The sequence below is a fragment of the Podarcis bocagei genome (genome assembly GCF_964188305.1).
Source record: "Podarcis bocagei genome assembly, chromosome: 4".
NCBI lineage: Eukaryota > Metazoa > Chordata > Lepidosauria > Squamata > Lacertidae > Podarcis > Podarcis bocagei.
In genome coordinates, this window is record NC_138128.1 from 25102281 (window position 1) to 25114957 (window position 12677).

The 12677-nt window shown below is 42.8% G+C and overlaps 1 protein-coding gene across 2 annotated transcripts; it reads right to left on the reverse strand.

Annotated features, from left to right (window-relative positions):
• Nucleotides 1–6306: 6306 nt before the first annotated feature.
• On the reverse strand, nt 6307–10932 carry SUCNR1 (succinate receptor 1). 2 transcript variants are annotated; one of them, XM_081190616.1, is made up of 2 exons: nt 10459–10932; nt 6307–7656 (listed from the first exon to the last, which is right to left on the reverse strand). In XM_081190616.1, the coding sequence occupies exons 1-2, from the start codon at nt 10459–10461 to the stop codon at nt 6703–6705; spliced, it is 957 nt and encodes a 318-aa protein (XP_081046742.1). In that variant the 5' UTR covers nt 10462–10932; the 3' UTR covers nt 6307–6702. The 2 variants fall into 2 exon arrangements, with proteins under 2 accessions (XP_081046742.1, XP_081046743.1); XM_081190617.1 differs by lacking the exon at nt 10459–10932 and adding an exon at nt 9801–10052.
• Nucleotides 10933–12677: the final 1745 nt, after the last annotated feature.

Sequence of the window (12677 nt, forward strand, 5' to 3'; positions counted from 1 at the left end):
GACTGCAAGAAGATCAAACCTATCCATTCTTAAGGAAATCAGCCCTGAGTGCTCACTGGAAGGACAGATCGTGAAGCTGAGGCTCCAATACTTTGGCCACCTCATGAGAAGAGAAGACTCCCTGGAAAAGACCCTGATGTTGGGAAAGATTGAGGGCACAAGGAGAAGGGGACGACAGAGGACGAGATGGTTGGACAGTGTTCTTGAAGCTACCAGCATGAGTTTGACCAAACTGCGGGAGGCAGTGGAAGACAGGAGTGCCTGGCGTTCTCTTGTCCATGGGGTCACGAAGAGTCGGACACGACTAAATGACTAAACAACAACAAAACTTAAGTATCACCATGTAAAGAGTAACTTTAGCATAACTCCATAAAGAAGACCTTATTCCATGCAAGTTCCTATGTCGGACACTACATTGGACAAGATATAGCCAAGTTATTAGTATCATTTACAGGTTGATGCAGTAGCAAAGAGTCTCTGAATCCTCAGGATTTTTGGCTGGCTGAAAAACAAGTGTTTTGTTACATTATATCATGTTGTGTTTCAAGTTTTCTGTCAGGAATAGGATGTTAAAATTGTGCAAGATAAACAGAACTCTGAAGTAAAAGGTAATTCCAAGTTAATGATGGTGATCTTTAGAAAGAATCTCTCTGGTGTGATATACTTTCTGTGTGAGCAAACTGGTTTTCCTTCACCTTGTCATGAGACCTGAATGTTATATAAGCTGGTTTCTCAGAAGAACGGCTGCAAGCTGGCGGATTTATTTATTTTCCCCACACTAGGGAGTCCTTGGCACTGAAAATAAACTAGCACATCACCAAGACAGATTTGCTCAATTGAGATACGTTTCCATGTGGCTATTGAACAGTTTAATTTCATGCAAGTCAGGAAATGGGGAGAGACAAGGCCCAGGTTCCAGGACTTGGAAGAAATATCATCTCTGTTTCTTTGCCAAAGTGTGGTGTCAGGAATCACACTGCTTGCTCATCAAATTTATAGTTCAAAGTCAAATGGTTGTGGACGGAAAACCCACAAAAGGTTCTAAGTTGAATATCCATTAACAAAACAAAAAATCCAAATTAATTTGCCGCAATCTTGGGAGCCAATAGAGGAAGAGACAAGATGGTGGTGAGAGAGGCTATTTTGTTTTGAGCACTGAGGTTTGTGTTTAGTCTTACTAGTTTGAAATTGTTCTTGTTGTTGTTTTAAAACATTAAGCATTGCAGTTTACTCAGCTAGTACTAGCTGTTACATATAGACAATGAGCATATTTGCCTTATCTTCTATTTTGTGGATTCAAAGGGTTTTCCCTTTTTTCAGTGTTAATTGCAAACTGCAAGTTACTGGCTGGAAGCCAGCAGTGTCGCATACTTAGGTCTTTTTGGAGTTTGAGTTTTGAAAATGACATAATTTGAGGGTTGGAGACCACCAAGATCGGGGAGGGCTGATTTAAATGCTCGCCTCTATTTCAAAACTGGCTTAATTGTGAATCATATCCTTTTGCCCTTTTTGGAAATGTAAGAATGCCATGTGGTTACTCAGTAGTGAAATAAGGGGACTTCCTACATCTTCAGGGCCATTTTCACTTTTACTTTGTATATTCCAGGGTTCAGAACAGTGATGGCAAAACCTTTTCAGCCCATGGATGGCATTCCCTTCTGAACAACCTTCTAAGGACCATATACCATGGTGGTGGGGCCAGAGACAAAAGTGGGTGGGGCAACTGATGCAAAGATTACCTTTGTAGAGTAGACTAGTTTATGTACACACACACACACACACACACACACACACACACACACACTACTCTACAGTGGTACCTCGGGTTAAGTACTTAATTCATTCCGGAGGTCTGTACTTAACCTGAAACTGTTCTTAACCTGAAGCACCACTTTAGCTAATGGGGCCTCCTGCTGCTGCCACGCCGCCAGAGCACAATTTCTGTTCTCATCCTGAAGCAAAGTTCTTAACCTGAAGCACTATTTCTGGGTTAGCGGAGTCTGTAACCTGACGCGTATGTAACCCGAGGTACCACTGTATCCAGGCAAGCAAGGGACGTTACCAGAGTTCAACAACACATTCCAGCCAAGCAAAGATATTTGAGGTGCGAAGCAGGACCAATGACGTGTGTAGCCTTGGGAGAGTTATACTGCCAGGCAGAGAGGTCTGAGGGCCACATTTGGACCCCACTGCCAGAAGGCCCCTACCCTGGTTTAGACTACACACCGAACATAGATTCTGTAGGTCTGAGCTTTGAAATCCTGATTGGCATAAATACCGTTAAGTCTTGCCTTTACTTCAACTCTCCTCTCTTCTTTGCTCAACAAATTCATTTTATATCTGAATTCATCATCCCAGCACCCCAGTAACCGAGTTCAGACAATTTCATAACCTGCTGATTTACAAGTGAAACCTGTGATGGATCTATAAGTCATTTCACTCTACTTTTTACTGCATCATCCAAATAAAAAATAACAACAATAAAACAGAACCAGGTTCCTAATTCTGGCACAAGCCAATGCAGTTGTCCATAAAGGAAGGAAGAGTGCTGACATTTGTCTGCCTCATTTCTGCCCATTCCCATCATGTAAATTGTCTTTGTTTGCTTTCAAAGATAGCTGCAAGCGTTCTGAAAAACAGAAGCCTCAAATATTCACGGCAATGTATTTGTACAAGGATTCACGCTGTTAAGTTTCTAATCTTTGCAGATGAAAGAGCCCAGAACAACAACTTTTATTTCTCCCCAGAATTAACGTAGAGGAGTATGACTTGAATTAAGTACAGAAAGGATTTCATAAATTTAACAACAGCGTATATGAGCAGTCTGGCAAAAGTGAAATTCTTTTGACTAAAAAAAGACTCTTCATTGAAGCAGGAAGAGAATTAAAGACTCAAGAAATAATGGCCTCCCCCCCCCCAACTGGAACTCGCTGGAACTCAGTTCTGGCACATCATGGGTGGGCGCCATTGCCATTCTAAGAGAACGAGGGAGGTGTTCATAGTGAGATCCAGCATCTCTTTTCCTAGAAAAAATAGCACTGGTGAATTACTTAATTAGTAATGTGAGAGGTGCTAGAGTACAAACCTTCCTAAAAGTGCCTATATTTTAACCCTACTGCAGTCTGATTTAGGAAAGAAAAAAATATTCTGTATATTTTCTGCCAACTGCTGATATGAAGGGAGGCACTCTCAGGACTCTGGTGCATTGTGTATAAACTCTGGCAAAAATTAAGCATGGGTGTTGCTCCTAGTTGCCCTCTTAAAGATGGCAGCTTAGCTACAGGTGGACTTCCCAAGCTTGCTTGCATGCCGAAAGCACAACCGTTTATTTTTCTCTGTTCTGGACTTGTGTCTTTCATTTACTCATTGCTCTGACTCTTTAGGAACTTTCAGGCTTTACGTTTAGCTCATTATTTGATTTCAGTAGGTTGTTACTTCTCAGGGGCTGCCTGGTGACTACCATACCATTATTGCTTGCCGAGATCTCCTAGGCCATCTTACCATCTGTTGCCTTCTGCTTCCTTCTTTAGAAAATAGTAAGTGGTCTTATTGTGATATGTACATCAAACAGAAAATGTTGTGGTGGCAACACCACCCATTTACTTTCAGGCAAACATTACTGGGGGTGGCTTAATCATCCAAGTTCCTTTTTTCTTTTACTTGGAAACCACCACACTTTCTTCAAATCCACTCCGACACCCTTTCCCGCCCCCCGCCCCCAAGTTGAGGACATTGTGCAGAAACACAAAAAGCTGCCTTATACTGAGTTGGGCCATTGGTTCCTCTACTACAGTTTTCCCCAGCAGTTCTTCAGGATTTCAGACGTCTCTCCCAGTCCTGCCTGGAACCTTTGACAGGCAAATCAAAGGCTTTATCACTGAGCCACAATCTTCCCCCTAAGAAGGGATGTGGGAAACACACTGATGATCACGTGACAAATATCTTGGCCAATTCCCTACTGGCTTATTGATGTCTGGAATAGCAAAGATAATTGGCTGACAAAAACAATAAGTTGGGTGAAGATTAAAAATTGAAACATCCTGCTGGAATATTGTGAGATAATTGTGCAAACCACCAAGTAAAATAAAACAATAGACACAGATGCTTTAATACAGCAATAAATATAATGATGTATCCCAATGGATGCCTGATCCAGAAACTAGTGTGACAACCAACTAGGCAACGTAATCACTACACGCATGGAGTAAGTGAAGTTAACTCTATTCAGAGAAACAGGATCTGCTTAGGAGTGCCATGCCTAATGAGCACAGCAACTCACTCTTCTTCGGTAGGTCTTTTCCCTATGTGGCCTTTGCGGATACTGAAGGCCTTCCCACAGCTGCCTAAATCTCCTCTTCAGGTCTTTCCCAAGCAATCTGAGACTACGCCGGCATGTCTGCCTTTACTCCTCCTGCTTCATTCCTCTCCTGGTCCTGGTTTGTCCCAGCAGCAGCTGGAAGCGCCTGTGTTTCTTCACCAGGTTGACTCATCTCTGGCCTCCCTCCTCTTCTGCTTTCACTTCTGATTCTGGACTTCTCTCTGTCATGGACTCCCCCTGCTCACTAAACCCTGATACCTCTTCCGCTTCCAACACCTCCTCCCCCCTGTCTTCTCCCTCTTCTCCCTCTGACCACTCATCATCGTCCTACCACCTGGCTCTAAGCCTTCTTCCCTTGAGGGTTCCTCAGCTGGTTCCTCCCAGCATCCCTCTGCATCCAACCAACAAAGGTAAAATTTGAATTTGTTACTCACTTTTGCCACTGGCCCACCCACCACTGGCCTGTGACCCCCAGAAGATTGTCCTGATGGGAATGTAGCCCGCAGGATGAAAAAGCTTCCTTACTCCTACAGTATAACCTAAACTTAACGGGCCAAGGGTAGCTGATGGACTGGATGTATGGACGAGTTTTGTCTTCTGGTTTTTAATTTCTCTCTCCCATGGTGCTTTAATTCAATTTTACTTGAAACTGGTTATTGCCACATAGGATATTGAAGGTCTGGATGATACAGAAGATGAAGCCTCAGCTTTCAAGACTCAGATGGGGCTTGGTAGAAGGCTTTGTGTTGGGGGCAAAGAACGCCATGTTCATGTATTAGGGAGTAATAATAATAATAATAATAATAATAATAATAATAATAATAATAATAATAATAATTTATTTATACCCCACCCATCTGGCTGGGTTACCCCAGCCACTCTGGGCAGCTTCCAACAAAACACTAAAATACAATAACCTATTAAACATTAAAAGCTTCCCTAAACAGGGCTGCCTTCAGATGTCTTCTAAAAGTCTGGTAGTTGTTTTTCTCTTTGACATCTGGTGGGAGGGCGTTCCACAGGGCACGCACCACTACCAAGAAGGCCCTCTGCCTGGTTCCCTGTAACTTGGCTTCTCGCAGCGAGAGAACCGCCAGAAGGCCCTTGGCGCTGGACCTCAGTGTCTGGGCAGAAGTAGAAGCAAGCTAGTTCTCAACTGTGTTTATTTAAGAAATCTCTATACTTAAAAGCCCCCAAGGCAGCATACAAAATCAATAAATAAAATAGCCCATTCAATACATGCAGGCCACACTCTCAAGCATTCAAGTACAGGATGGGGAAGGGCACGTCTGCAAAGATGCCACACAACCCCCACCCCCACCCCATATGTGTTCATTGAACATGTGGGTAGCAGCTGCAAGATATATAAAAACAGCTCATATAAAATACCAGCGATATATACAAACAAAGGGAGCTGACTCACAATAACAATCATGAATACCATTTACACATGGGAAGATGGAATTGGCCTGGCGTCTAAAAGATAGCAATGATGACAAAAGGCAAACATTTACACAGAGCTCCGTAGTTGCAGTGGCCACCACTGAAAATTTGGCTCGACAGAACCCACTTGCCTAACCTCCAAAAGGTCTGTTGTGCACAGATCTCAGTCGATGGTCAGGTTGCATTGGAGACCAGAGTCTTATAAGATGCTAGGCTGTTTCGTTATCCAGGTCTTGCCCTATATAAAGCTTTAAACATTGAAACCAGTCAACAGCCTGGTGGCTTCATCCTGCATCAGTTGAAGTTTCTAGGCACTTTCCAGATCCACCTGTATCCAGATAGCCGCACTCCTAGTGGAGATAGAATCATAGAATCATAGAGTTGGAATAGACCACAAGGGTCATCGAGTCCAACCCCCTGCCAAGCAGGAAACACCATCAGAGCACTCCTGACATATGGTTGTCAAGCCTCTGCTTAAAGACCTCCAAAGAAGGAGACTCCACCACACTCCTTGGCAGGAGCCAAGATGTCAGGAGCCAAGATGTCAGGAGCCAGGCTAGCTTGGCTGTGTGATGTCATAGAATCATAGAATTGTAGAGTTGGAAGGGTCCCTGAGAATATCAAGTCCAACTGCCTGTGATGTAAGAATATGCAGCTGCCCCATATGGGGATCAAACCTGCAACCTTGGTGTCATCATCACCATGCTCTAACCAACTGAGCTATCCAGGCAGGGGCAAGGTTAGTGGTGTGGGGCTTCATTCCTCCTCTCAGTTTAATCTGAGTTCAGCTTTGCACAGGCACTTGGACTCAAGCGCTTTAAGGGGGATAGACCGTTGCATAGCATCCGAATCCCAAGCAATCATCAAATGTTGTGCACCAGTGAGCCAAAGCTCTCCAGCCTTCCACGCAGTTCCCATCAGTCCAAGAAGTGCATTTAGCATCATTTGTACCAAGGCGTGACCCTTTTAAAGAGATACCTTGCGTTACTCACCAGCATCTCCCTAAAGTGATCCCCCATTAAGAAGTAAAAGATGGGGTTAATTACACTGTTCAAAAAGGCAATGGGCCTTGTAACAGTATAAATCATACTGATAAGGTCTTTGCCGCACGAGGGACGCTTCCAGGACTGCATCCGGGAGGCGATCCTAACATTGCGCATGATGTGATAGGGAATAAAGAGCAGAGAAAAGATGGCCACAGCCATGACAATCAAGGTGAGAGGTTTCTCTAGAGTCAGGGCAGCAGTGAGCTCTGCGCTGCGGCTTTTGATGAAGGCATGTGTTTTCCTGTAAAAATAGCACATGGCGCACAATGGGATTATGAAGCCAGTCACTGTCAATATCATACTATAGATTAGGCTGTCTTTTGCAACTCCAGAGCTTGCATAATCCACGCACAGGCTACCATTGCTATTATTTTTCTGGTCGTTGAGGAAAGTGAACATGGGTGTCAGTTCCAGTGTGACCACGACCCATATGGCGATTGATAAAACAATAGCCGTGCTTTTCTTCTGCAGAAAGTGATTTCTGAAGGGATACTTCATGAGCAGGTATCTGTCCATGCTGATAACGGTCAGGAAGAGGATGCTTGTATATAAGTTGACGTGCAGCAGAAACCTGTTGGCTTGACACCAGTCTTTCCCATAGGACCAATTCCCTTGAGAGTAACTTGACACCAGCAATGGGAGTGTGCAAAGGAATGAAAAATCCGACAGCGACAAGTTGAACAGGTAGATGTTGCCGCTTCTCCAGGTTTTGAGGCAGAAGATGTACCCAAAAACAACAATGCTGTTGCCAATGATGCCAAATATGAACTCCAACGTGTACATGGTGGAAAGGTAATATCTTTCCAGGGATTTCTCTCTATCCCAGCATTCTCTGATGTCACCTCCATCCTGGAAATGTAAAACAAATGTCAATTTGGTTTTTTGGTTTTTTAAAAAGGCACTTACTTATTGCTTAGCTTACACAGCCAATGTGATTATTGCCTTGTCATATTCCTGCACTTTCAGTCATGCCAAATGTTAGATAAACACTTCAAGTTATTCAGTCCCTCTTCTTGCATAAAACAAATTTCATTGCAAAACTCTTCTCAAGAAAAATGAGGCGCTGCCGTCTTCACAAGGTGGGGACAATGAACTTGAATATGATTATCTTTGTATTTGGTGTGTGTTTCAACAGGAGAGAGAGAGACTTTTTAAAAAAGGGGGTGGGTGGGAGATAACTTTCTTAGTGATCTTGAGTTTTCTATGCTTCTTTCTTAAGAGTCTCTGGGATCTGAAATACTGCCATAGCAGGCTGGGAGGCTGAGGAAGTTCCTCTCTAGCTTCACTTATTATCTGAGACACACTAGATTTAGAGTGGTGTGGGTGGCCCCCTCGCACGGGGCGTCATGCTGAGGGGCCACAAAATAGGCATGTCCAAAGTCCGTTTGGGGGGTCCAATCCGGCCCACTGGTCAATTTAATCCAGCCCATGTGACAGTATATGTCCTGGGGTAAAATCCTTAAAAAAGCTCAAGAACTTTGGTTGGCCCTCACACATGTTCACTTCATCAAATCTGGCACTCTTTGAAAAGAGTTTGGGCATCCCTGGCCTAATCTAACTGAGTCTGAAAAAAACCCTCCTCTGTTCTGTCTTAAGGCCAAATTTTATGTGCCATCTGTCATTTAGTTTGACATTGCATATATGATTTTGTTAAATAAATGGCTGGTACAGGAAGGCAGTGAGCCAAATTAGGTTCATGTAGGAGGAGGGGGCTTTAACACTTTGACCTCTACATGCCGAGTATTTCCAATAAGAAGAACACTCTTGTGGTGACCATTGGTGTTTTCTTCCCATTACAAGGAGCGGGGGCAGGGGATGGAGAGATGGAAATTCGGGGGTGGGGGAGTTCCAATTCAGTTTACGTTTAAAGGCAAATCAAAAACAACTTTCAAAAACAACATGAAACCCAAAATACAGTAATCCTTCAAAAATTCACAAGTACCCAAATTTTGTGATGCAGTGCTGCACCTGAGTGATGTTTGCAAAAACCCATTTATTAGGGGAACTTGTTCATAAAATCCATGTATTTGTGAATATAAAATTCAAAATGCAATGTGTATGGGGAAATTGCTTGCAAAAAATAGTCAAAACTGCATACAAAACTAAAAAGGGGGAAAAAACCACACAAAAATGTGGATGAATTTTCACAGGATTATTATTTTTTAGAAAATGCAAATTGCTGCAGAACAAGAAATTGCTGCAAACAATTAAAAAAAAACCAAAAGAAATTAACTCAAAGACTGAAATACAATTTAAAACTCAATGTGTTGTATCCAACATTAATCAGGCTCAGAGTAGAACCACTGAAATAAACAGACACATTCATTGATTCAGTGAGTTTACTATGACTAATGCTGGCTATTAAATTCGCACACTGATTTCAGTGGGAACTTGTGTAGCTAACTTACTCTGAATCCAACTCAATATCTGCACATTGAGAAGTTTGTTTTTTCGGAGCCTAAAATATCTGAAGTAAGTGAATTTGAACAAACAGGGGGCCAATCAAAAATAATAAAACTTGCAGAAACAAGTTCTACTGATCCTCACTTAAAATGTGTTTTAAAACAAGATGCCTTCTGAAAATTGGTTTCTTAGACAGGTATCTCGCAACTTACTTGCATTTAACTTGTACACATTTGGCTTTATACTCTTGGAATTATTGTTGTTGTTGTTATTATTATTATTATTATTATTATTATTATTATTATTATTATTATTTAAAAGAGGGTGGAAAGGGAGGGGGCAATTGGCAATCCCACCCTTCATTGCACCTGATGTGTTTTGACTGTAGACAATTTTGGCTTTAGGCTCTATCCCTGGAATGTAATCCCAGTGTAAGTTGAAAGTTGCCTGTACATCAAAAGAATGACTAGAAAGAAATGTGTAATTTAAAGAACTGCATATGTATTACAGACACACACACACACACACACACACACCTGCCCCAGTCAAGAGATTGATAAAAGGCTTTTCTCCTGTGCCTGTGCCTGTACCTGTGAATAAACTGCACCTAGCTGTAGACAGGCGTCTATGACTGGTCTGTGTTGGAGGAGATCCTTGCAATGTCAGTCAAGAGGTTATTCGTGCATCACCAAATTGCTAGATCTGATGTCTCCCAGGTGATATTTGAGCAACACCAGTACAAATCCACCCCATGCAGAAAACAAGTCCAGTGCACAGATAATATTCCTTCTATTGATGTACAACTGTAAAATGAATTGGGTGCGTAGTCTTGCAGTCAGTTTATCTCCTAGGTTTTTGGTTTTTTTCTGTACACAACACAGATGGAAATGCTACCACAAGCACAAGGTTTAACTAGGATACTTTTTTTTTGTAATGGATGTTTGCAAGCAATGTTAATATCCATTACAAAACAATACAGCAAATATTCAGCAATTTCCTTATTAAGAACAGTATAAGCAATAAGATCACTTTGATCACTTAGGTTTTATAAAGTAGCCTGCAAAAACCAACATAGCGCTTGTAATATCCAGGATAAAATTCAAAGACAGGGATTATCCCCTTTACTAATTTTGTTAACTTGTTTACATATATTCAATCATAATTACAAGGTATACAAAACAATCTGCAAAAATTCTATTTAATAAACTGAAGGATATTCGGCCTTTCCCCCCTTTGCTTACTACTTACCATTCTGTAGAATGGGTATTGTCTCTTACTAGGCTCTTAGTTGAACATGATCTCTCTGCTGAAAGGTTCGAGTGAAGTAGAACGTAGTTCAACATAGCCATGCCTCATTTACATAATATTCAGCACATGGTTAATGATTCAAGGATTCCGGAAACTCGTTTGACTGAGAAGGATGTGCAGGCAGTTCCACTGGAATAGAAGGTATTGCAAAATCCATTCTGAGTCAACTGGTGAAATAATGTAAATATAATCCCTTCTAATGCCCTGCTGAAATCTTCCTGGTGCTCACTTTCCAAAAAACTTTTCTTTAGACGGTCCTGTTCTTTAAAAAGGAAACCAAAACCAATATTTGAATTCAACAGATGTATGGTGCTGCTTTCGAAATGCCTATGAGGGGTGGGAAATGACTTTGTGACTGAGTCATAAGATGAAGTGCAACTTACTCAAAGGCTACTTGCTAACCACGCCTTGCTACGTCTCAAGTACCTGGATTTAAGCCTATTTAAAGCCCAGTTAACAGAGTAAAATCTAGCAAACCTCAATGCTTTGGTTGCCTTGATTGTGTGTCAAGCTCAGTCTTGACTTGCCTGCCTGCTTAATCACACTTGTTGTCGAATCTCTCCAGCAGATTTGATTAGCCTAATTTATTGCACTTCCTCATAGCTTCTCTGTGCCAGTGCTCCTTCTATCCTCCCTGACTTCAACAAACAGTACAGTGGTACCTTGGGTTAAGTACTTAATTCGTTCCGGAGGTCCGTTCTTAACCTGAAACTGTTCTTAACCTGAAGCAGCACTTTAGCTAATGGGGCCTCCTGCTGCTGCCACGCCACCGGAGCACGATTTCTGTTCTCATCCTGAAGCAAAGTTCTTAACCTGAAGCACTATTTCTGGGTTAGCGGAGTCTGTAACCTGAAGCGTATGTAACCTGAAGCATATGTATCCTGAAGCGTATGTAACCCGAGGTACCACTGTATAGTCAAAACAGGACACAGCTGTGCTATATAGCATTGGGGTGGCATGGGCTAATGTATGCGTGAGTGATCAGCCTTTGATGTTAGCTCCTGCATGCGCAGAGCTTTTTTTTTTTTTTTACAGAGCATCCCACATAGGCCCCCCCCCCCTGGCAGCCTGAGCAGAAGCACTTCCAGATTCTAACTCATCAGTTCTACCATCTTTTGCTGAATGCTTCTAGGGCCCCTTTCCTATGCATGTGCTTTATTTACATGCAGAAGCATCCAGATTTAGTCCATGCTGAATCTCACTGGAGTCCTAAAAGCACTGGAGTTTCACTACCAGCAAGTGTTGGCAATACAGGGTCTGCCTCTTACATAGGGTCCTTCATCAACTTTCCATCACCTTCACCTGCATGTTCACGCCTCTTTAACCCTGCATAGAGGACCACTCTCCACTGGTGGAGTGGGAGTCATCACAATACGTCAACTCCCTGTGCCCAGAAGTGGCTGGCGCAGTAGGGTGGTGCTGTCACAGCCCTTCCGTGATCCTGCCTCTTACTAGGATGAAGCATGGCAAGGCAACCTGAGGTTGCGGGGGCGCTTTTGTATGGGTTCACCAGCAGAGCAACCCCTCTGTTCCTGCTAGCATGCCTGCACAGCCCCAATCTCCTTGCCGCCCTGAGCCGCCTGCCGTTCCTGCCCATGTCAACAGTCAGGGTGAGCGATCCCATACCATATGGGGATGCCATAACTTCCCTTCTCAGTTACAGATAGGTAGCCGTGTTGGTCTGCCATAGTCAAAATAAAAAAATTCCTTCCAGTAGCACCTTAAAGACCAACTATGTTAGTTCTTGGTATGAGCTTTCGTGTGCATGTGTGTATCTGAAGAAGTGTGCATGCACATGAAAGCTCATACCAAGAACTAACTTAGTTGGTCTTTAAGGTGCTACTGGAAGGAATTTTTTTATTTTCCCTTCTCAGTGTTGGCCCAGATTTAAGTGGGGAGGTGACTGCAGACAAAAGGGACCTCTGTAGATGCTTGTGTCAGAGATAGGGGAACTTGGAACGTCTCTGATATTAATGGAGTGCAGCTCTGATCAGGAAGAATGAGAGTTGTAATTCAACAATACCAAGAGGGCGACAAGCTCCCCATCCCTGCCCGGTATTATTCAGGGAAGATTAAAGTAGATTAAAGGATTAAAGTAGACTCCCAATTGTACCTTAGCAAGCAGGACTTGCTGACAATCAGATGACAGCAAGCCCTTT